The sequence below is a fragment of the Ranitomeya imitator genome, chromosome 2 (assembly GCF_032444005.1).
Source record: "Ranitomeya imitator isolate aRanImi1 chromosome 2, aRanImi1.pri, whole genome shotgun sequence".
NCBI lineage: Eukaryota > Metazoa > Chordata > Amphibia > Anura > Dendrobatidae > Ranitomeya > Ranitomeya imitator.
In genome coordinates, this window is record NC_091283.1 from 61,001,955 (window position 1) to 61,027,632 (window position 25,678).

Here is a 25,678-nt window from a genome sequence, read left to right on the forward strand (position 1 = left end):
TCTGAACACAATGAATTTCTTCTTGTATGGGCGACTGATCACCATGGAGGCTGGAACAATTGGATGGGAAGATGCAAAGACATGAAAGCTGCATGCTGAATATTGGGCAGGGTACCGTTATCTATCACAATACCGCACTTCTGTAGCACACGACTACTGTATATTGCTCTACTATACCAAGCTTTTGTGTGGCTGCAGAAATCTCCGACTTTGCAGCACAATTGACCCTACTTTGTACATACGAGTATGTGAGCTGGTTACTTGGATGCATCAGCGCAGACAATGAGGAGGTAGTGGTACTTCACCAATACTATTTATTTGACTAAAACAGAAGGAAAAACTATTTCTAAGTATACTGTATATGTAAAAGTAAGCACTATATGGCAGGTTACACTAACAGCGTTAATGCAGTACATTATGACACAGCAATGTGATTTCATACAATATCTATGCAACATTCTATTACACACTGATCTTATTATCTAGCAGTTAAATGATTGTTAATACCTTTATGTCTCAACTTCACGGGCGTCACTCTCAGTACTAGACCCGTTCCCATCGTAGTCTCTATAAACACCTCTGATCGTTGCACTGGCCCTAGCTCGGGTCACCGGCATTTCTTGCTAGGTCGCATGCCCTAGATATGCGAGTCACTGAGTATACAGTGTGCTTGTCACACTGGCCGTCTCCGTTCCCTGAAGCATGGCCCCAGCCCACACCCTGTACTTCTACACTGGAAATAATGATCCACACGAACGGTCTCCCGAGCCTGGTTTGGATCTGGTCATGGACTTCTACTGGCGCTGTTCACGGTTTTCTGCTGGCGCTGGTCACTGACTTCTACTGGTGCTGGTCATGGACTTCTACTGGCACTGGTCATGGGCTTCTACTGGCGCTGGTCATAGTCTTATGGTGCTGCTCACGGACTTCTGTCGCTGGTCACAGACATCCACTGGTGCGGGGCACAGATCTTCCTCACAGCTCAGACCTTCTCCGGCATCTTACCACTCTCGGACCCTTCTGTAGCAGTGGTGGCTGTAAGTTCTGGCACCAACTGCCTCTTCTTGGCCCAGCCAGGCCTTTTATAATTAGTCACTGGGACACAGTTGTCACCTGACCCGGTGTCATCTTTAATCTCCGCCTCTGGGAACATAGGTTCCAATTATTAGGTTCCTACTACTGTAATAATTTATTTCCTTTCACTTTTGACTTTGACCAGCAGTTGGCTGTGTTCGCTTGCAAATACTCAGCTAAGCATCAACTTCAACTGTATTCTAACTTGTCCAATTTCTTATACTGTACATATTTTAATTTCTAATGTTGGCATGGATTTCATCCATGGTTGGAGATGGTCAGGTATGGTAATGTCCTGACTAGATGGAAAATCCTTTTTAGGGAGGGATCCCTGTCCATGAGACACTACAATATGTCTGAGTACTTTTGGAGAAAGTACACTAGTGACACTACTGAATGTATTACATATTGTGGGGCGCTACTGTGTGACCTCTACTGTGCAGCACTATTATATGGTTTTCCCCCAGCGCAGTTTATTTTAAGATCAACAAATTGCTTTACTTACCCCGTCCAGGTCCGGCGCTAAGTCTCTGCCAGTGCTGCCCGTGTCTGTTATTCTCTGCAGCTCTGACGTCAGATCAACAGCGCTACAGGGTATGATTGGCTCAGCCCGAGTTGCTGAACTGAATGATTGGCTGCAGCGTTGTCCATATGACATTAGTGCTGCAGAATATAACCGACAACGAGAGCAGCAGGAGAGACGCCGCGCTGGACCTGGAGACGGTGAGTAACGCCTTTTTTGATAAGCAAACTGCTGCTGGGAATAAGGGTGTTTCTAAAACCAGAAGACCCCTTTAATGTGTTGCATACTTGTCACCCGTCAGCGCTCTCTTAAAGGAGACAAGGAACAAATAAATACATTTATGATGCAACCATTTTTAATATGCAAAAAAAAAGCCACAATTTACACAAAATATTACATCAACAAGCGACACATTACTCTCCTGTTTACGAATGCCGGGACATGGAATAATTATGTTTAAAAAGTCAGGATTTGGGCAGAATTTCATCCTTAACATGCAAATTTTGGTACAATGATCCTCTCCTATCTAACATTGGGAAGAGTACTAAGAGAAGTGAAGACTTTGCGCTGCCATCATCTGTGTCATATTTCTCATCTTATTACTATGGAGTGGCAGAGTTGGACTGAGTAGTGTAAAAGATTGGTGCAAATTATGTCAATTTTGCTTTTCTGGCAACAGGAGGACATAACAGGGAATAAAAATTTTTATTTTAATATTTAATTTACCGCATTGTCTTGAGCATAAAATAGGTTGCATTGCTTCCATCCTGTTTTTCGGACCTATAATGATTTATCAGGCAGATGAGATATATATCTCTGAACTAATCTCTCGATATCTTCCCTCACGTGATCTCTGGTCCTCCCAAGACCTCCTTCTCTCCTCCACACTTATTCGCTCCTCATCCAACCGCCTCCAAGACTTCTCCCGAATATCCCCCATCCTCTGGAATTCTCTGCCCCAACACGTCGGACTATCAACCACAGTCGGATCCTTCAGACGGAACCTGAAAACTCATCTCTTCAGGAAAGCCTACAGCCTGCACTGACACCGCTGCTGCCTCATCACTATCGAAGCTACCGCCTCACCAACACCGGAGCTACCGCCTCACCAACACCGGAGCTACCGCCTCACCAACACCGGAGCTACCACCTCACCAACACCGGAGCTACCGCCTCACCAACACCGGAGCTACCGCCTCACCAACACCGGAGCTACCGCCTCACCAACACCGGAGCTACCGCCTCACCAACACCGGAGCTACCGCCTCACCAACACCGGAGCTACCGCCTCACCAACACCGGAGCTACCGCCTCACCAACACCGGAGCTCCTGCAACCCTTAACCTACTGTCTCCTTCCCCACCATCCTGTAGAATGTAAGCCCGCAAGGGCAGGGTCCTCGCCCCTCTGTATCAGTCCGTCATTGTTAGTTTGTTTACTGTATGTGATATTTGTAACTTGTATGTAACCCCTTCTCATGTACAGCACCATGGAATCAATGGTGCTATATAAATAAATAATAATAATAATAATGTTCCTCTGGTTGATTCTTAACTACCAAAGGTTGATTTATCATTACGGCTTTATCACTAGGAAAAGGTACATCATAACTTAGGAACATAAACCATATTGTGCTGACACTCTGGCAGATTGGGAGCACCTATCTCATTATTTGCATGTTTATTCAAACTTTTATTAAAAGAAGTTAATGACTACAAAGCTGAGCAGAAACTCTTATTCCAGCCGGTTTCACACGTCAGTGGCTCCGGTACGTGAGGTGACAGTTTCCTCACGTACCGGAGACACTGACTCATGTAGACACATTGAAAGCAATGTGTCACTGCACATGTCAGCGTGTTTTAACGGACCGTGTGTCCGTGTGCAAAACACGGAGACATGTCAGTGTTCGTGGGAGCGCACGATTACACGGACCCATCAAAGTCAATGAGTCCGTGTAAAACACGTACCGCACACAGACGCTGTCTGTGTGCAGTCCATATGCCGTGCAGGAGACAGCGCTACTGTAAGCGCTGTCCCCCCCCACGTGGTGCTGAAGCCCCCATTCATATCTTCTCTCCAGCAGCGTTCGCTGGAAAGAAGATATGAAAAATCCTTTTTTTTTTGTTCTCGTGTTTAAAATAAAGATCCCAGCGGTCACGTGGGGCCGCCGATTACAGTCATGAATATGCGGCTCCACCTCCCATAGGGGTGGAGCCGCATATTAATAATAAGCGGCACCACGTGACCGCTCATACAGGAGAAGGTGCGGCGAGGACAGGACGCTGCGAGGGAGCCGGGTGAGTATTTTGGTAACAGCGGGGGGGCGCACAGGGGGTGGGAGGAGTATGGCGACAGGGATCTTTATTTTAAACACGAGGACAAAAAAAAAGGATTTTTCATATCTTCTTTCCAGCGAACGCTGCTGGAGAGAAGATATGAATGACTGCTTCAGCACCAGATGCAGGGAACAGCGCTCTTTAGCGCTGTCTCCTGCACGCTCCGTGTGGTACCCAGTCGGCACACGGGCGGCACACATGTGCCGCTCGTGTGCCACACTGATGTACAACGGGAGCACACGGACACACGGACACGGATAATTCCGGTACCGATTTTTCCAGTACCGGAATTATCTGGACGTGTGAGACTGGCCTCCAAGGTCTTAAATTAAAGACCCAAAACCTGCATAGATTAAGACCCCGATTCATCAAGCCCAGCGTTTTTCAATCTGGTTTTGAGGAGGGGTTCTGATGGAGTGCAAGAGGCCTGATCCATTAAGAGGCACCCATCTCTTAGTTAATCGGACGAGGAGCAGAGTGGTGTACGCCTCCATGTGTGCCTGGCCATAAATCTTACTCCGGTCTGACACTGGAGCAAGATTTGTGGTGTAAGGTACACCACCACTTATTATGAAGTTGACAAGCAGGGGTCACCCCATCCTGCTCCAGATCCACTTTTTTTTGTCAGAGCTGTGCAAAAATGGCGTGAAAAGTTTTTTGTTTTGTTTTTTACACAAAAATTTTGAAACTTTTCAATGCTTTTTACTCCAGTTTTCTGATGTCAAAGCTTTGATGAATCGGGTATTGGACTTATAGACCTTGACTCTGTATGTAAAGAAGAAGATCTTTATTCTCTGACTTTGATTGAAGATCTTGAAAATTTCCAAAAACTGAAACACAAAGGAGCCGTTTGCACCAGAGATCTAGAGTAAAGCTGTTTCAAAAGTCACAAACTTAGTCACAAACTTTTTGCTCAACTTGTAGTTGCGCAAAACTTTTTTGACTTCTGGCTTTTCTTTCTGCAAGTTCTGCCAAGTTTTTGAAAAGTGGACAGAGCTTAATAGGACGGGGACGTGGTCAATCGCCCTATTAATAGATTTGACTCATCAGAATCTTGACCATGACTGGCATAAGTAACGCCGGTCTTGAGGTATCAGTCCTAAAGTTTAATAAAAAGTTGTAGAACTTTATTAAAGGGAACCATTAATAAAAGGGAATTTCTAACTTCTGTTTTCCCAGCTAAAATAGGTCTATTGTCTAAAATAAGTATATATGATCTACAGTTGTAGGTAATGACCAAGAAGTCATTCACTGAAAGTAAATTTGTCATAAAAACAATGACTTTTTGTTTTAATCAGGTTTTGGTGTAAATGCATTTCTAAACACCTATGGCATTTTTTTTTTTTATATTATTACCGGTATGTTTATAAAAAAAAATTAGAAATCTTGCAATTTTCAGACTGGCCATTGGGTTTTTTTTAGACTGTAACTTCCTGCTGTTTCAGGAAATACACATGTACATTAGCAGCAATAAACTGAGTTAGATCCTATCATTTGTATAGATGCATCTAATGAGGGTGTGCAAAGGGCATTGTGAAGGGAGGAGGAGGTGAGCTGTGACATCGCCTATGGCGATTAGTAGATCCTGTGTTACCCATTGGGTAGAGAGCTGTTACCCATCATCATAATCCTGACTCTGATGATACGGAGACAGCTGTAAGCTCTTCCTGAAAGAATAAGAAGTATGAGTCTAAAAAAGCCCCAGTGGCCGGTGTAACAATTGTATAGCGTGATCACAATACAATAGTCATACAACCACAAAATAAAAATGTACCTGTCGTCCCTAGTAAAAGCCTTTTCGCCATGTACTAGTATTAGCTTTGGCTCTCAGCCCAGGGAGTGTAATGACCTCCTCACTTTAAGCAGCAGCTTGTATTCCCCATGTTTGACAAGTACTTGTGTCCTTAGTAATGGCTGATACAATGCTATATAGACTCAAAGCAGCGATTCCAAACCAGTTAGTCTGAATATTTCTGTTACCATAACACAGAATGACTCAACCAAATTCAGGAATTATATAAGGGATTTATTCCTACAGTATTAACCCATACCTGACACACTGGTACGTTCTATGTCATGTGTGTGTATGGATCAGGCTCAGGAGCTGAGCCTACTCCATACACAGCGGGTGCCACCTGTGGGGTACAGAGGGCACCTGCTTCTAACAGGAGTGATTACAGCCATCTATTATTTAACTGGCACTTCATTTATGACACAGCATTTAAGGGGATGTTCACACAATGTCTTTTTCAGGCGGATTCAGCCTGGAATCCACTAGAAAAAAAGATAAATGCCCCATAAATGATAATGAACATAATGCACAACGACATTGCTGTGTACAATGACATTGATTTCTATACTTCAAGGTACAGAGTAGGAAATGAGCTGCCGCAAGAACGATGGCAAAACCGCTGATGATGCCGCGTCAGGAAAGTGACCGCAACTTCAACTTTGAAAACTCACCAACATCGAAAAGATGCCTATGTGGCACGGCTGCGTTTTGCAGTCATTTAAAGGAAACCTGTCATGTGAAATAATGCGGTTAACCTGCAGCTTTGAAGTTAATCTGTAGGTTAATAGCGTTTTGAACCTGGCACTGAAAGCTCCGCAGCCAGGAGAAAATTAACTTTATTCCTCCCGTCAGCGTTCAGGCACAGGAGCGGCACCGGTGCGCGTTCAGTCACTGCTCTGTGTATAGACAGCGGAGGCAATAGCTGCGATCTGGCACTGACTGACAGCAGCTCAGCATTAGGGCTGGCTGTCAGTCAGTGCCCGGGGCACAGCTACAGCCGCTGCTCTCTATACACAGAGCGATAACTGAACCTGTGCCGGCGTCAGCCCTATGACTGAAACCTGAACACTGCCGGGAGGAGCAAAGATCATCACCTTCCAAAAGCAAGGGTCTACGTACCAGCGATTGGCAGGTTCAGAACACTATTAATCCATTTTTTTTCACGTCACAGGTTCCCTTTACATGTCAGTGAGTGTGAGTTATAGAAGATCAGCAATTTCACAATATACAGCAGTACCTCAGTATAAAGGAAAACTGATCACAAGTTCAAGTCCCCTAGGTAGAGTATACCTTAATAAGAATATTAAAAAGTTTTAGTTTTTTTTTTAAATAGCACCTGCTTTTTCCCAGTTAAAAAAATGAAATTGAAAGAATAAAAAATGAAAATATAAAATTAATGGTAAACATTGTAAAAATCGAAACGCCACAATTGCTGTTTACAGTCACCGCACCTCCCTAAAAAATGCAATAAAATGTAAGAAAAGCATTGTATGTACCCCAAAATGGTATGAATAAAATCATCAACTCACAATGCAAAAAAGAAAAACAAAAAAGCCCTCCCAGGGGTACTTTACTGGAAAACTATAAACATTACAGGTCTCAGAAAAATTTTACCCCAAACCAATATTTTCTTTTTTTTTTTACAAAATACTTATTTTTTTAGCCTCTAAAATCTAAAAAAAAAAAAAAAAAAAAAAAGATACAAGTTTTCAATAGTCATAATTGTACTGAATCACGTCAATCCATCCCTCATACAGCTATGTTGATAGAAAAATATAAATAGTTATGGGTCTTGGAAGAAGGGGAGAAATAATTGAAGGCAAAAAGGAAAAATTGCCCGTTCACAAAAGAAATAAATTACAAAATACAAAACATTGTGCTTAAAATACAGATGATAAAATCTGAGGGCAATAGGTTCTTGTTCTGTATGGCTCTTACTAAAGATCATGGTTTCTCCAGTAGCTGTAAATTAAACAGTAGCTGTAAATCTGCAGATCACCAACTTTAACTGCTGGACCACCCATAGACTTAGAACATCCGGGTGGTCTCGCTCCTACTCTGCATAGTAGCATGGCTACACGCTATCATGTAGCTTTGGGAGAGGGAGTCCGGCATCGAAGACAGCCATAGTTCCTATAGAGAAGGCAGAGACTATTTATTACCGTCTCTGCCTTCTAGATTGCTGTATAGACAGCTCAAGAAGTGCTGGGTACGCAGTAAAAAGAAGCGCTGATGGCGTTACCTCTCCTATACACAGCGGTCATGTGATCGCTGGGTATAGAGAGGGAGCAGGAGCTGCTGGGTCATAGGAGAACCTGACCGCTCTGCTATGTAGCCAAGAGTCTGCATCTCCCCTGTAACTGGGGCTATTATTCCAGCCTCAGTTGCAAGGGAAATAAGATAAAAAAAAAAATTAAATATTTAAATGCCCCCCCCCCTTCACCCCTCAAAATGGCACTTTATGACACAATGTGTAAAATAAATGAAAAACAAATCAATTAAAATAACTGGTAAAAAAATAAAAATAAAAAAAATAAAAATGCGTATGTCAATGCAAACTGCTATTACTGGCGCATCCCCATGAAAAAAACATGTGCAATATCTAAAAATACATGTTACAGAACGGGGAGCAAATTCTTTATTATATTTTAGTAATTCTTCCTGCTCATAAAAAAAATGGGGAAAACAAACACTTATTTCCTTTATTTTTCCATTTGTTTATCTACCACCAAAAAAAAGAAAGTGAATATGACAGTGTTAAAGAAATGGTTAATCTTCATCTTTTAAATATCAGAAAAATAGCAGAAAAACAAGTCTTGCACAATGTTATCATCTGAGTCTCATAGCAGTGGTCGATAGTTCCCAGAAACTGTCAAGGGCGTCTGGTTGTTTTTGTCCAGATTCTGTTTTGTCCGAAAACACCCAAAAATGTTGAATGTTCAGCCAGAATCTCATAAAATCGCAATGACAATAAAAATGAAGCCCCGTGTATCACGAAACAAAAGGCGCAAAATTTGCTTGAATATCCAAACAAGACTCTATCATGTAGAAAAAAACAAAACAAAATGTGCCTGGTCAGAAACTGGTTAAATAATGGATGTAATACATAGCTTGGATCAACCATATGGTACTACAGGAAAAAAAACATCTAGGATCTAGTGTGAAAATATTATATTTAAGTCATAACATTTGTAAAATATTCACTTTAAAAAAAAATAAAAATTATTACAGCAGTGCAGAAAGTGCAATATCTTTGTATAATACAGGGCTTCTTTCCACAACCTTGGTATTTCCAGTTCATCCAGTTCCAATGACAAATTGTGGAATAATTGCTGGTGAGTCATGTAAATGATCACGTCTCGCAGGCAAATTAGTCACAGGAGAGCGCACAAATCTTTCGGCTGTCATGGTATTAACATTACAGTAATTTTATCTCATTTCAACCATCCACGCCAACACACATCATTTCCCTGCCACAAAACTCCCAGAACTCCAGAATGACCTAAGACCTTCGTATACAATAGACTAAAATCAACTGAGTCTGATCAGCAGGATCGGCCAACAATGTAATGTGCGTGGGGCCCTTCCCAACTCTCCCACGATAGATACTATTTGGGGAGAGAAGGATCGGCTCGTTGGCACGTTACCCGTTGGCATTCCATCAGTCGATCCTTTTGTTCTCCTTGGAGATAAGACGATGCCAGTGGAGTCTGAGCGTTCCTATGTATGGAGGAGTCAGGAGAGATAGCTGTCGGCAGAGCAATCATTACATTCTCCTGTGACCTATCATCAAGACTTTCTCCTCCCCTGAGGAACCATTCTAAATGGTTTAGTAATCAGCAACGAATCACATACTTTATACCTTCTAAAAAACACATTTTCCACTACTGATCCGGAATATAACATCATATATCTCCAACATATATGTCATCAGATGACAACAATCAGACTGTTTTACATTTATAGTCTTCATTCTAATCCATGTAAAATAAAATTAACATTTTAAGGGGATTCTTCCATCATAAAACATTCTTTTTAATCATAGTGATGGGAAATATGACCACAGATCACTCTGTACTAGTTAGTACAATTGCACCTCCTTAAATGCCAATCATCGTCCAATTTCCAAACTGGAGGTCCAGAATAAGGTGAGGCACATATAGTTTGGGTCATGAGGTTTAAAGTTTAAGTTGTTCTGAATGGGGCAGTCAAGCACAATGGCTAACAAGGTTGTCTTAAAGGGAATCTGTCACCAATTTGAGCTTTTTGAGTTATTAATATGGGCATATAGGTTGTATACAGCTACAATTAGTCATACCCGTATGCCTCCTGGATGTGGCCATGTTCAGTAAAAATTATCTTTATAAGGCAGTGATCCAGAACACTGCTCCCATCCACGTGATGGTGTCCCCGCTGCTTTTCTACATGCATTTGCATGTCATTCATCCTTATGTTTATAGTCCTTTTAGTAGGCACTGCTCCTAATAGCCAGTTTCCTACTCCACACTGATGAGGGGCAAATACCCCGAAACAGCTGTCTGTGGATGGATACCATGTTTTGGTATAGGTAGTTTTCCTTTTTGGATGCTGCCCTTCCCGTGGTTGTTCCTTCCCGGTGAAAGACCTGGCTATTTATTGCTTGCGTTGAGAAACACGTGATGGTGTCTCTGCGGCTTTTCTACATGCATTTGCATATTTCCCATAAGGGATGGGAGCAGTGTTCTGGATCACTGCGTTGAGAAACACGTGATGGTGTCTCCGCGGTGTTGGATGTTTTGATCTCCCCGAGGTCTTTCATCCTTATGTTTATAGTCCTTTAGTAGGCACTGCTAATAATAGCCACTTTCCTACTCCACACTGATGAGGGGCAAATACCCCGAAACAGCTGTCTGTGGATGGATACCATGTTTTGGCATAGGTGGTTTTCCTTTTTGGATGCTGCCCTTCCCGTGGTTGTTCCTTCCCAGTGAATGACCTGGCTATTTATTGCTTGCGTTGAGAAACACGTGATGGTGTCTCCGCAGCTTTTCTACATGCATTTGCATATTTCCCATATGGGATGGGAGCAGTGTTCTGGATCACTGCGTTGAGAAACACGTGATGGTGTCTCTGCGGTGTTGGATGTTTTGATCTCCCCGAGGTCATTCATCCTTATGTTTATATGTAATAACTATTCAGTCCCATGAACGCCCGCACATCTTTCACGGTCTCTGGAGTGGGCCAGTCTTGAATCACAGTGACCTTCTTTCTGCAGGGTTCCACCCCTTCGGCAGAAACGACAAGACCCAGGTATTCAATCTGTGTGCGGAACAAATGACACTTCTGGGGCTTCACCTTTAGTTCATGCTTCTGAAGGCAGGCCAACACTTGTTTCAGGCGTTGCAGATGTTCCTCAAATGAAGCTGCGAAGACTATAATGTTGTCCAGACACATGAGTGTCAACTCAAAGTTCAAGTCCCCCAGGCACCTCTCCATGAGACGTTGGAAAGTTCCAGGAGCGTTTGCTAGGCCGAACGGCATGTGGTTGAACTCATATAGACCCATGGGAAGAATGAAGGCAGTCTTTGCTCGATCTTGTTCAGACATGGGGACTTGTCAGTAGCCGCTGGCGAGGTCCAGTGTAGAGAAGAACCTGGCTTTCCCCAGAGCAAACAGGGACTTCTCAGTCCGGGGCAGCAGGTACGAATCCCTCACCATACCGGCGTTAAGTTTTTGGTTGTCCACGCAAAACCGCAAGGTGCCGTCTTTCTTTTGCACCAACACAATTGGGGCAGCCCACTGACACTGGCTCTCTCGGATCACACCGGCCTGCAACATCTGATTCAGCATGCTTTTCACTTCCTGGTACAACTGTGGGAGAATTTGTTGGTATCGATCTCGTATGGACACGGCACTTCATGTTGGTATTTCGTGCGCAATGGCCGCATTGCAGCAAAAATCATCTTCGTGGAGGGTGAAGACTTCCTTATACTTCCCCAGCAGAGGTTCTACCTGTTGTACCTGAGCGGGTTCGAGTTTGGCCACTTCTGCCCGCATTTGTTCAAATATGGGCCGGCCTTCCTTGATGTAACGAGGTTCTGACACTGAGATGGAGTACACTGACACAGTCCAGGGGTCTTGTTATGGCTGGCAATCAGGCAACACAGCGTGCAGTAATCAGCGCACATACAGAGATCTGGCAATAACCAAAAACAATAGGAGGAGCTCTGAGACGTGGAATCTCTGTAGACTGCAGTACCTGATCTATCCTCACACAACTATAAGCAGCAGTGGATTGCGCCTAACAACTACCTATGCAACTCGGCACTGCCTGAGGAGCTGACTAGCCTGAAGATAGAAATACAAGCCTGACTTACCTCAGAGAAATACCCCAAAGGAATAGGCAGCCCCCCACATATAATGACTGTTAGCAAGATGAAAAGACAAACGTAGGAATGAAATAGATTCAGCAAAGTGAGGCCCGATATTCTAGACAGAGCGAGGATAGCAAAGAGAACTATGCAGTCTACAAAAAACCCTAAAACGAAAACCACGCAAAGGGGCAAAAAGACCCACCGTGCCGAACTAACAGCACGGCGGTGCACCCCTCTGCTTCTCAGAGCTTCCAGCAAAAGACAATAGCAAGCTGGACAGAAAAAAACAGAAAACAAACTAGAAGCACTTATCTAGCAGAGCAGCAGGCCCAAGGAAAGATGCAGTAGCTCAGATCCAACACTGGAACATTGACAAGGAGCAAGGAAGACAGACTCAGGTGGAGCTAAATAGCAAGGCAGCCAACGAGCTCACCAAAACACCTGAGGGAGGAAGCCCAGAGACTGCAATACCACTTGTGACCACAGAAGTGAACTCAGCCACAGAATTCACAACAGTACCCCCCCCTTGAGGAGGGGTCACCGAACCCTCACCAGAACCCCCAGGCCGACCAGGATGAGCCACATGAAAGGCACGAACAAGATCTGGGGCATGGACATCAGAGGCAAAAACCCAGGAATTATCTTCCTGAGCATAACCCTTCCATTTGACCAGATACTGGAGTTTCCGTCTAGAGACACGAGAATCCAAAATCTTCTCCACAATATACTCCAATTCCCCCTCCACCAAAACAGGGGCAGGAGGCTCCACAGATGGAACCATAGGTGCCACGTATCTCCTCAACAACGACCTATGGAATACATTATGTATGGAAAAGGAGTCTGGGAGGGTCAGACGAAAAGACACCGGATTGAGAATCTCAGAAATCCTATACGGACCAATAAAACGAGGTTTAAATTTAGGAGAGGAAACCTTCATAGGAATATGACGAGAAGATAACCAAACCAAATCCCCAACACGAAGTCGGGGTCCCACACGGCGTCTGCGATTAGCGAAAAGCTGAGCCTTCTCCTGGGACAAGGTCAAATTGTCCACTACCTGAGTCCAGATCTGCTGCAACCTGTCCACCACAGAATCCACACCAGGACAGTCCGAAGACTCAACCTGTCCTGAAGAGAAACGAGGATGGAACCCAGAATTGCAGAAAAATGGAGAGACCAAGGTAGCCGAGCTGGCCCGATTATTAAGGGCGAACTCAGCCAACGGCAAAAATGACACCCAATCATCCTGGTCAGCGGAAACAAAACATCTCAGATATGTTTCCAAGGTCTGATTGGTTCGTTCGGTCTGGCCATTAGTCTGAGGATGGAAGGCCGAGGAGGTCAATGCCCATCCTACCACAAAAGGCTCGCCAGAACCTCGAGACAAACTGGGAACCTCTGTCAGAAACAATATTCTCAGGAATGCCATGTAAACGAACCACATGCTGGAAGAACAAAGGCACCAAATCAGAGGAGGAAGGCAATTTAACCAAGGGCACCAGATGGACCATTTTAGAAAAGCGATCACAGACCACCCAAATGACCGACATTTTTCGAGAAACGGGAAGGTCAGAAATGAAATCCATCGAAATATGTGTCCAAGGCCTCTTCGGGACCGGCAAGGGCAAAAGCAACCCACTGGCACGTGAACAGCAGGGCTTAGCCCTAGCACAAATTCCACAGGACTGCACAAAAGCACGCACATCCCGTGACAGAGATGGCCACCAGAAGGATCTAGCAACCAACTCCCTGGTACCAAAGATTCCTGGATGACCGGCCAGCACCGAACAATGAAGTTCAGAGATAACTTTACTAGTCCACCTATCAGGGACGAACAGTTTCTCGGCCGGACAACGATCAGGTTTATTAGCCTGAAATTTCTGCAACACTCTCCGCAAATCAGGGGAGATGGCAGACACAATGACTCCTTCCTTGAGGATACTCGCCGGCTCAGATAACCCCGGAGAGTCGGGCACAAAACTCCTAGACAGAGCATCCGCCTTCACATTTTTAGAGCCCGGAAGGTATGAAATCACAAAATCAAAACGAGCAAAAAATAACGACCAACGGGCCTGTCTAGGATTCAAGCGCTTGGCAGACTCGAGATAAGTCAAGTTCTTATGATCAGTCAATACCACCACGCGATGCTTAGCACCCTCAAGCCAATGACGCCACTCCTCGAATGCCCACTTCATGGCCAGCAACTCTCGGTTGCCCACATCATAATTACGCTCAGCAGCAGAAAATTTCCTGGAAAAGAAAGCACATGGTTTGAACACTGAGCAACCAGAACCTCTCTGTGACAAAACCGCCCCTGCACCAATCTCAGAAGCATCAACCTCGACCTGGAACGGAAGAGAAACATCAGGTTGACACAACACAGGGGCACAGCAAAAACGACGCTTCAACTCCTGAAAAGCTTCCACGGCAGCAGAAGACCAATTAACCAAATCAGCACCCTTCTTGGTCAAATCGGTCAATGGTCTGGCAATGCTAGAAAAATTACAGATGAAGCGACGATAAAAATTAGCAAAGCCCAGGAATTTCTGCAGACTTTTTACAGATGTCGGCTGAGTCCAATCCTGGATGGCCTGAACCTTAACCGGATCCATCTCGATAGTAGAAGGGGAAAAGATGAACCCCAAAAATGAAACTTTCTGCACACCGAAGAGACACTTTGATCCCTTCACGAACAAGGAATTAGCACGCAGTACCTGGAAAACCATTCTGACTTGCTTCACATGAGACTCCCAATCATCTGAGAAGATCAAAATGTCATCCAAGTAAACAATCAAGAATTTATCCAGATACTCACGGAAAATGTCATGCATAAAAGACTGAAAAACAGATGGAGCATTGGCAAGTCCGAACGGCATCACCAGATACTCAAAATGACCCTCGGGCGTATTAAATGCCGTTTTCCATTCATCTCCCTGCCTGATTCTCACCAGATTATACGCACCACGAAGATCAATCTTAGTAAACCAACTAGCCCCCTTAATCCGAGCAAACAAGTCAGAAATCAATGGCAAGGGATACTGAAACTTAACAGTGATCTTATTAAGAAGGCGGTAATCAATACACGGTCTTAGCGAACCATCCTTCTTGGCTACAAAAAATAACCCTGCTCCCAATGGTGACGACGATGGGCGAATATGTCCCTTCTCCAGGGACTCCTTCACATAACTGCGCATAGCGGTGTGTTCAGGTACGGACAAATTAAATAAACGACCCTTAGGGAATTTACTACCAGGAATCAAATCGATAGCACAATCACAATTCCTATGCGGAGGTAGGGCATCAGACTTGGACTCTTCAAATACATCCTGAAAGTCCGACAAGAACTCTGGGATGTCAGAAGGAATGGATGACGAAATAGACAAAAATGGAACATCACCATGTACTCCCTGACAACCCCAGCTGGTTACCGACATAGAGTTCCAATCCAATACTGGATTATGGGTTTGTAGCCAAGGCAACCCCAACACGACCACATCATGCAAATTATGCAGTACCAGAAAGCGAATAACTTCCTGATGTGCAGGAGCCATGCACATGGTCAGCTGGGCCCAGTACTGAGGCTTATTCTTGGCCAAAGGTGTAGCATCAATTCCTCTCAACGGAATAGGACACCGCAAAGGCTCCAAGAAAAATCCACAACGTTTAGCATAATCCAAATCCATCAGATTCAGGGCAGCGCCTGAATCCACAAACGCCATGACAGAATACGATGACAAAGAGCACATTAAGGTAATGGACAAAAGGAATTTGGACTGTACAGTACCAATAACGGCAGAGCTATCGAACCGCCTAGTGCGTTTAGGACAATTAGAAATAGCATGAGTAGAATCACCACAATAGAAACACAGTCTGTTCAGACGTCTGTGTTCTTGCCGTTCTACTTTAGTCATAGTCCTGTCGCACTGCATAGGCTCAGGTTTACTCTCAGGCAGTACCGCCAGATGGTGCACAGATTTACGCTCGCGCAAGCGACGACCGATCTGAATGGCCAAGGACATAGACTCATTCAAACCAGCAGGCATAGGAAATCCCACCATTACATCCTTAAGAGCTTCAGAGAGACCCTTTCTGAACAAAGCCGCTAGTGCAGATTCATTCCACAGAGTGAGTACTGACCATTTCCTAAATTTCTGACAATATACTTCTACATCATCCTGACCCTGGCATAAAGCCAGCAGATTTTTCTCAGCCTGATCCACTGAATTAGGCTCATCGTAAAGCAATCCGAGCGCCAGGAAAAATGCATCAACATTACTCAATGCAGAATCTCCTGGTGCAAGAGAAAACGCCCAGTCCTGTGGGTCGCCGCGCAAAAAAGAAATAATAATCAAAACCTGTTGAATAGGATTACCAGAAGAATGAGGTTTCAAGGCCAAAAATAGCTTACAATTATTTCTGAAGCTCAGGAACTTAGTTCTGTCACCAAAAAACAAATCAGGAATCGGAATTCTTGGTTCTAGCATCGATTTCTGATCAATAGTATCTTGAATCTTTTGTACATTTACAACGAGATTATCCATTGAGGAGCACAGAGCCTGAATATCCATGTCCACAGCTGTGTCCTGAAGCACTCTAATGTCTAGGGGAAAAAAAAGACTGAAGACAGAGCTAAGAAAAAAAAATGATGTCAGGATTTCTTTTTTCCCTCTATTGGGAATCATTGGGTGGCTCCTTGTACTGTTATGGCTGGCAATCAGGCAACACAGCGTGCAGTAATCAGCGCACATACAGAGATCTGGCAATAACCAAAAACAATAGGACGAGCTCTGAGACGTGGAATCTCTGTAGACTGCAGTACCTGATCTATCCTCACACAACTATAAGCAGCAGTGGATTGCGCCTAACAACTACCTATGCAACTCGGCACTGCCTGAGGAGCTGACTAGCCTGAAGATAGAAATACAAGCCTGACTTACCTCAGAGAAATACCCCAAAGGAATAGGCAGCCCCCCACATATAATGACTGTTAGCAAGATGAAAAGACAAACGTAGGAATGAAATAGATTCAGCAAAGTGAGGCCCGATATTCTAGACAGAGCGAGGATAGCAAAGAGAACTATGCAGTCTACAAAAAACCCTAAAACGAAAACCACGCAAAGGGGCAAAAAGACCCACCGTGCCGAACTAACAGCACGGCGGTGCACCCCTCTGCTTCTCAGAGCTTCCAGCAAAAGACAATAGCAAGCTGGACAGAAAAAAACAGAAAACAAACTAGAAGCACTTATCTAGCAGAGCAGCAGGCCCAAGGAAAGATGCAGTAGCTCAGATCCAACACTGGAACATTGACAAGGAGCAAGGAAGACAGACTCAGGTGGAGCTAAATAGCAAGGCAGCCAACGAGCTCACCAAAACACCTGAGGGAGGAAGCCCAGAGACTGCAATACCACTTGTGACCACAGAAGTGAACTCAGCCACAGAATTCACAACAGGGTCTCCAGTTTGTACCTCCAATTGCACTGTTTGAAGAGGGTATTACTTCGTCCGGTAGGTTCATGATTTGGGCCACCACACTTCTGGGAATGACAGTAATGTCCTAATCTTCTAAGTTGATGCACCACACCGAAACAGTTCCTTCCCTAAGTCTTAGTCTTTTGGATCCACTGTTCTCCCTATATGTTCCTGCTATTTATATGATGCCAGAATAAAGACTGAAAAAGTTGGCGGAGGGTGAGTGCTCTTCTTCTTCTATACCAATATATTTGTTTGGACTCACTCTTCACTTGAATGAGCACCCGAATTCCGCTATTGGCAATATAACGCAAAGTGAGCTGTGACCAGTAAGTGCTGATGATCTAGCGTGCTGCTGGTGCGGACTCAATTTTTTCTTTTTTTTTCTTTTTTGTTTGCCTTTCCTTACAATAGCTAACATACGCGCCACCAGGAGTCCCGTGGGTAGTTGTTCAGAAGAAGATGGTTCGATTTGGACCTCAACCCCCTCCAGGGGGATACAAGCACGAACGGGCAGGGACAGCACTGCTTGTCCTGGTGAAAGTACAATCTTGGTGGAGGCCGGAACAATTACTTTCCCTAACACTCCCTCCTTGCAGTTAAGACTCCTGTGCTTGTGCCACTTGTGTCAATTGCTGGAAAATTTTTCTCTGTGGTGTGTGTGTGGGCCCCATTGTTTCAAAGTCTCATTTGAGGGGTCTCTGACGAAAAGGCTTCCAAACTCCTTCAGAACATTCATCCCCAAGGTGACGATGGGTCCATAGTTTACCTCTCCATGTGTCACTACCACGCTTTTCGGTCCCAGGTCTTTTACACAGATGGGTACTTGCATCCATACCACCTATGCGACTGGGATGGGTAGTTGGTTGGCTACCATTAACTTAATCTCAAAGCCCCATTCGGGTTGGTTTGCCCAGGGAAAATGGTTTTGGTAATAAGCCTGTTATGACCTGTGTTGTGAATTCTGTGATCAAGCTCCCTCCTGTGGTCACGAGTGGTACTGCGGCTTCTGGGTTTCCTTCCTCAGGTGATGAGGTTAAGTCGTTGGGTGCTGCTCTATTTAACTCCACCTAGTGCTTTGATCCTGGCCTCCAGTCAATGTTCTAGTATTGGATACAAAAACCGTGTGCACTACTGGAGAAGAATGGTGCTAGGTTAGGTTCCCACACCTTCATAGACTATAAAGAAAAAGAACCCAGCACTCAACTGATGCTTTAGTGCAATTTTAATCGTAGTAGTACCCAATAAACGTTTCGGTCCTTGAATGGACCTTCGTCAGTAACTACATGTGAAAACCAAAAACAAGTGTAAACAAAAATTACAGAAAATAAAGTTGCATACAAAATAAAGTATATACAAGGTATTTTGGAAAAGGACAATAGCATCGATACAAAACTCTGGTCAATCTATACATAGAGTACATGCTGGGGAGAAAATAACCCGAATATCTAGGCTGAATTATGTTCCACTCAGGATGAAATAAGGAGAGATACACCAGAAAGATGATAGTGGGAGAGGAGGTACATACCGTACTGTAGAATAATAGAATAGACCGTATGGTCATAGGGTACAAAAAAGCAGCGTCTGTAAGTGTAAGAAAGTCCCATAAAATTCCCATGGACCGGTAAGCACAGGGTGTCAGGGGATATAAGGTAAAACATACCTTATGTGTGAGTCAGACAGGAGCGGTACTGTGGGTGGATAATGAAAAAGAAATTACATGCCGAAAAAAAAAAAAAAAAAAAAAAAAAAAAAAAAAATTACATACAGCAAAAACCGGCCGATCAGAGAAACGCTCTAGTGCAGGGGATTTACCTGAGGAGACCGAGCTGGATGGTGGTGCTGTCAGACGCGGTGTCCACCGCTAGTCTGATCAGAAGTAAGTGCGGCCGCCATCTTATAAGAAAGGGGCGGGACAAGCCAGCTCCAACAGCCAATCAGCGGCTGGGTGGCAGACAGGAAGTGACGGCGCGCTGTGAGGACTACCTCAGTGTGCAGCTCAATGAGAGTTCCTGTGTATGGTAACCGGAAGTGACATCACGTTGTCATAGGGATAGGGCAATACAATGGAAAAAAAAAAAAAAAAAAAACACGAGCGCTGCGGAAAGCGCGGCAAGGAGAAAGTAGAAAAGGAATGAAAATACAGGCAACATAGGACAAGTGATATGGAGCTGAAGTGCCTATACGGAGATGATATGCTGGGTGAACAATCTCCATGGTGATAGGTGCTCCTATGGTCTATAGGTCTGATTAGTGATATGATCAGCTAGGTGAGGATAACCAGCTTGGTCCAGTGAGGTGTGCGGGTAGACCGAAGTGATCAGTACAGACGACTCTAGAGGTAAAAGAAAGGAAGAATTAGACAATGGTAAAAATTGCATCAATGACTTACAATGGTAAAAATAACAAAACCAGTAAGATAGAAGAAGTCCGTAATGACCTGTGGGAAAATAACATGATACCACATTGCAGGGCAAATCACCCGATAGTACCATACAGTCTCAGAGAAAAGAGGCTAGATCATAGTCTCTATTGAGTCCCAATGGGTGGAGGGTCTCCAATGTGTGGATCCAAAACGCTTCCCTCCGCTTTAGGCGAGCAACCCGATCACCACCCCGCCGGATGGGGGGGATATGTTCTATTACCTGGAACTGTAGCTGTGAGATATTATGACCCAAATTATGGAAGTGGAGGGGGATGGGTAACAACAGGTTCTTACAGCGGACCGTGGATTTATGTTTGGAAATCCGATCGCGAATAGGTTGCGTTGTTTCACCTATGTATAGAAGTCCACAGGGACATTTGATTAAGTATATAACCCATGATGAAGCGCATGTGAAATACTCCGGGATTCGGAATGACTTTCCAGAGCGAGGATGATGGAAGCGGGGTCCTTTAAGGACATTATGACATTGAGAGCAGTTCAGGCATGGGAAGGTCCCGGTACGTGGACTCTGTAAGAACCGTTGGCGGGGGGATGGAATACCTGATCCCAAGTCTGCCCTGACCAACGAGTCCTTTAAGTTGGGTGGACGTTTGAAACAGGGAAGAAAAGGGTTCTGAAACTCAGTAATGTTGGGGTAACCCTTGGACAGCAGGTGCCAATTCCGGCGTATTGACCTATGTAGAATGTACGCAAACGGGTGATATGAATGAACAAACGGGATCCGATTAGAGGCTCTATTGGGTCGTGGGGTAGGGGGGGCAGCGGCTTTTTCCAGTATCGCTGGCGGGTAACCCCGTTGAGTGAACTTAGAAGCCATTTCCTGGAGGCGGATCGATCTAAGCTCTGTGTCAGACACAATCTTAGAGACCCGATAAAATTGGGACTTAGGTACTGAATTTTTTGTGGCCGGAGGGTGGAAACTCGTAAAATGTAACAAACTGTTACGGTCAGTGCTTTTAGTGTAGAGGTCGGTAGTGAAAGAGCCATCAGGTTGTAGAATGACTAAGGTGTCTAGGAAATTGATCTGTGTAGTACTGTAAGACATGGTGAAAGAGATACCTGGCCAGGCCGTGTTCAGCCAATCGAAGAAGAACGCGAGGGCTTCCAACGAGCCCCCCCATATGCAAAAGACGTCGTCGATGTAACGTTTCCATACAAGGACGTGGTCACGAAATAGTGGGTGAGGGTATATCTGACTCTCCTCAAAATCGGCCATGTAGCAATTAGCATACGGGGGTGCTACGTTGGAGCCCATCGCGGTACCACGGATTTGTAGATAAAAGTCATCCTGGAACAAAAAATAATTACGGGTAAGAATGATGGTTAGTAGGTCAATACACAAGTTGATCTGGTTGGGTAGCAAGCCGGACTGGGTCAGGAGTTTATGGACCGAATTGATGCCTTCTATATGGGGGATAGATGTATACAAGTCTTTTACATCCATTGTTACCAGAATTGAGTGTGGAGGAATGGGACTTATGTCTTTCAGGATGTTAAGGAAGGATCCTGTGTCCAGGATAAAGGATTTTGATGTCCTAATCAATGGGGTGAGAATTTTTTCTAGGTAAATGGCCAGTGGGGAGAGGATAGAGTCGGTAGAGGCGACTATGGGCCTCCCTGGGGGTTTCTCTAAGTTTTTGTGGATTTTGGGAATGGTATAAAATACTGGGGTGATAGGGTGTAGTTTGGTGAGGAAGTCCCGTGTCTTAGGGTCTAAGACCCCTAACTCAATATATTTCAAAAGAGTGTCCGAGATGATTTGACGAGTCACGGATAGGGGGTCATATGGTAATTTAACATAGATCGTGGGATCACCTAGTTGGCGTTTGATTTCAAGAAGGTAGTCCGATCTATTCATAATCACAAGGGCGCCCCCTTTATCTGCAGGTTTGAAAATGAGGTTGTTGTCGTTTTGTAGGCCCCGTATGGCTTGTCGTTCCATGGGAGAGAGATTGGGGGGAAAAAACAATTTACCCTTTCTGATATCCTCACATAGTAATTTAAATGATTCTTTCACGAAACCTATGAAAGATTCCATGGCGTGTGAGCCTTGGGGAGGTCTGAAATGACTTTTGGTGTAGAGCCCTAGGCTCCGTGAAGAGAGAGGACCGTCAGATGAGCCCGTGGAGGGTAGGGTAGAAGATGATTCGGGAGATGTGGAGAAAAAGGCCTTAAGTCTAAGTGATCGAAAGAATCTCTGAAGATCCATTTCAAGATCAAATGTATGACATTGGTATGATGGACAAAAAGACAAACCCTTCTGCAGGACTTTGTATTCCGCTACACCAAGTAATCTATCAGAGATGTTAATTACCAATGGATTGGTACCTGAGATCTCGTTATCCTCCCTTGGGCCGAGTCTCCTCCTATGTCCGTGGCCGCGCCTCGTGGTCTTCTTCTCGGGAAGCGTTGTCGTTGGCCTAAAAAACGGGGTGGAAGTGTGGCAGGGGTACCCAACTCCTGTTCTGAGCCTGATGTTGAGTAGTCGAGGGAGGTACGCTGGGCCTGGCGAGATGGGTTTCGACGTCCGGCATAATTGTCCTGCCATCTGTATACCTGTTGGCGCTCGTAGTCCTCCGTGTCCCTATTGAATTTGCTACGTTTTCTGTCCTCTGTCTCCCGTCGGTGCTTCTCGATGTTTCTGGATATTTGGTCCTTGAGGGTAATCAGTTCCTCGGGGGTCCCAGATGAAGACAGTTGAGCCTCGATGGATTTGATGGTCTCGGAGCTTGTGGAGATCGCTTTCTGCAGGTGCTCAATCGTCAGGGTAATAATGTCGAAAGAACATTTATTTAATATTTGTTCATATCTGGTGCAATACTCGGGAGAGTCCCGAAACAGTGTGGGACGTAGTGGAACCCGTAGACCCCTAGGGATCCGTTGTGCTCGAAGATACTCAGAGAGTGTGGCACAGTGAAGTTCGATGTTGGTAAAGTGACGGAGTTCCCTTTCTAGATCTCTCCCCCTTGCTTCCCTAGGAGGGATTTTTAAAAAATCGCTACTGAAAGTGGAACGTGCCAGGATATTCGAGGTCTCCTCAGCATTATAGGAGAATGTGGACATGACCCGTCAGTGTGCAATCACGTAGGGGAAGATTATCAGATACAAAAACCGTGTGCACTACTGGAGAAACTAGCTAGGCCTGAAGACAGAAAAATAAGCCTACCTTGCCTCAGAGAAATTCCCCAAAGTCTATTCAGTAAGTCGGGCCTCACTTTGCTAAATCTATTTCATCTCTGTGTTTGTGTTTTCATCTTACTCACAGTCATTATATGTGGGGGGCTGCCTTTTTCTTTGGGGAATTTCTCTGAGGCAAGGTAGGCTTATTTTTCTGTCTTCAGGCCTAGCTAGTTTCTCAGGCTGTGCCGAGTTGCATAGGGAGCGTTAGGCGCAATCCACGGCTACCTCTAGTGTGGTGTGATAGGATTAGGGATTGCGGTCAGCAGAGTTCCCACGTCTCAGAGCTCGTCCTATGTTTTTTGGTTATTGTCAGGTCACTTTGTGTGCTCTGAACTTCAAGGTCCATTGTGGTTCTGAATTACCTATTCATAACAGTACTGGAGGCCCAAAGTACTATGCTTCTCAATAGAGGGAAAAAAGAAGTTCTGAGACCATTTTTTTTTCTTTGCACTGTGTTTTGCCTTTTTTTTCCCCTAGACATTTGGGTGGTTCAGGACACAGGTGTGGTGATGGACATTAAAGGTCTGTCTTTATGTGTGGATCTTCTCACTGCAAGAGTACAAAATATTCAAGACTTTGTGGCTCAGAATTCTATGTTAGAACCAAGAATTCCTATTCCTGATTTGTTTTCTGGAGATAGAGCTAAATTTCTGAGTTTCAAAAATAATTGCAAACTGTTTCTGGCGTTGAAACCTCGCTCCTCTGGTGACCCAGTTGTTGTGAATTCTGTGGCAGAGTTCACTCCTGTGGTCACAAGTGGTACTTCGGCTGATTCTCTCTGGGATCTTCCGTTTGTGGAGGAAAGTGGTACTGCAGTTTCTGAGTTTCCTCCCTCAGGTGATCTGGTGAGCTCGTTGGCTTCTTCTCTGCTTAACTCCACCTGATGCTTTGATCTATGCTTCCTGTCAATGTTTCAGTGTGGGACTTGTTTTTTCCCTGGATCATTCCTGTGGCCTGCTGCTCTGCAAAGCTAAGTTTTGCTTATGTTATTTTGTTGCTATTTTTCTGTCCAGCTTGCTTTATTGGTTTTTCTCGCCTGCTGGAAGCTCTGAGACGCAGAGGGACCACCTCCGTACCGTTAGTCGGTGCGGAGGGTCTTTTTGTCCCCTCTGCGTGGTTTTTTATAGGTTTTTGTGCTGACCGCAAAGTTATCTTCCCTATCCTCGTTCTGTTCAGCTAGTCGGGCCTCACTTTGCTAAATCTGTTTCATCTCTATGTTTGTGTTTTCATCTTACTCACAGTCATTATATGTGGGGGGCTGCCTTTTCCTTTGGGGAATTTATCTGAGGCAAGGTAGGCTTATTTTTCTATCTTCAGGATTAGCTAGTTTCTCAGGCTGTGACGAGGCGCCTAGGTTCTGGTCAGGAGCGCTCCACGGCTACCTTTAGTGTGGTTTGATAGGCTTAGGTATTGCGGTCTGCAGAGTTCCCACGTCTCAGAGCTCGTTCTATTATTTTGGGTTATTGTCAGTTCACTGTATGTGCTCTGACCTCCATGTCCATTGTGATTCTGAATTGCCTTTCATAACACCAGTTCAACAAGTTAAGATCATTATTTCTTTATTACGTGGCGACCCTCAAGACTGGGCATTTTCCCTTGCGCCAGGAGATCCTGCATTATGTAATATTGATGCGTTTTTGTTCTGGCGCTCGGATTACTGTACGATGAGCCTAATTCAGTGGATCAGACAGAGAAAAATTTGCTGGCTCTGTGTCAGGGTCAGGATGAGATAGAGATTTATTGTCAGAAGTTTAGAAAGTGGTCTGTGCTCACTCAATGGAATGAATGTGCTTTGGCAGCAATCTTCAGAAAGGGTCTCTCTGAAGCCCTTAAGGATGTCATGGTGGGATTTCCTATGCCTGCTGGTCTGAATGAGTCTATGTCTTTGGCCATTCAGATCGGTCGACGCTTGCGTGAGCGAAAATCGGTGCACCATTTGGCGGTATTATCTGAGCATAAACCTGAGCCTGTGCAGTGCGATAGGACTTTGACTAGAGCTGAAAGGCAGGAACACAGACGTCAGAATGGGCTGTGTTTCTACTGTGGTGATTCCACTCATGCTATCTCCGATTGTCCTAAGCGCACTAAGCGGTTCGCTAAGTCTGCCACCATTGGTATGGTACAGTCGAAATTTCTTTTGTCCGTTACTTTGATCTGCTCTTTGTCTTCCTATTCTGTCATGGCATTTGTGGATTCAGGCGCTGCCCTGAATTTGATGGACTTGGAGTTTGCTAGGCGCTGTGGGTTTGTCTTGGAGCCCTTGCAGTGTCTTATTCCATTGAGAGGAATTGATGCTACGCCTTTGGCCAAGAATAAGCCTCAGTATTGGACCCAGCTGACCATGTGCATGGCTCCTGCGCACCAGGAGGATATTCGCTTTCTGGTGTTGCAAAATCTGCATGATGTGGTCGTGTTGGGGTTGCCATGGCTACAAGTCCATAACCCAGTATTAGATTGGAAATCAATGTCTGTGTCCAGCTGGGGTTGTCAGGGGGTACATGGTGA

At 44.8% G+C, this 25,678-nt stretch overlaps 1 protein-coding gene across 1 annotated transcript; it reads right to left on the minus strand.

The window, feature by feature from the left end:
- Positions 1–19,631: 19,631 nt before the first annotated feature.
- On the minus strand, positions 19,632–23,109 carry LOC138661888 (uncharacterized). Its single transcript, XM_069746838.1, has 2 exons — positions 22,322–23,109; positions 19,632–19,882 (listed from the first exon to the last, which is right to left on the minus strand). Exons 1-2 carry the CDS (start codon positions 23,054–23,056, stop codon positions 19,868–19,870), a joined length of 750 nt encoding a protein of 249 aa, XP_069602939.1. The 5' UTR covers positions 23,057–23,109; the 3' UTR covers positions 19,632–19,867.
- Positions 23,110–25,678: the final 2,569 nt, after the last annotated feature.

Excerpts from the sequence above, each read along its gene's own strand:
- LOC138661888 (XM_069746838.1), bottom strand. The coding sequence starts at position 23,056 with ATGTCCACATTCTCCTATAATGCTGAGGAGACCTCGAATATCCTGGCA.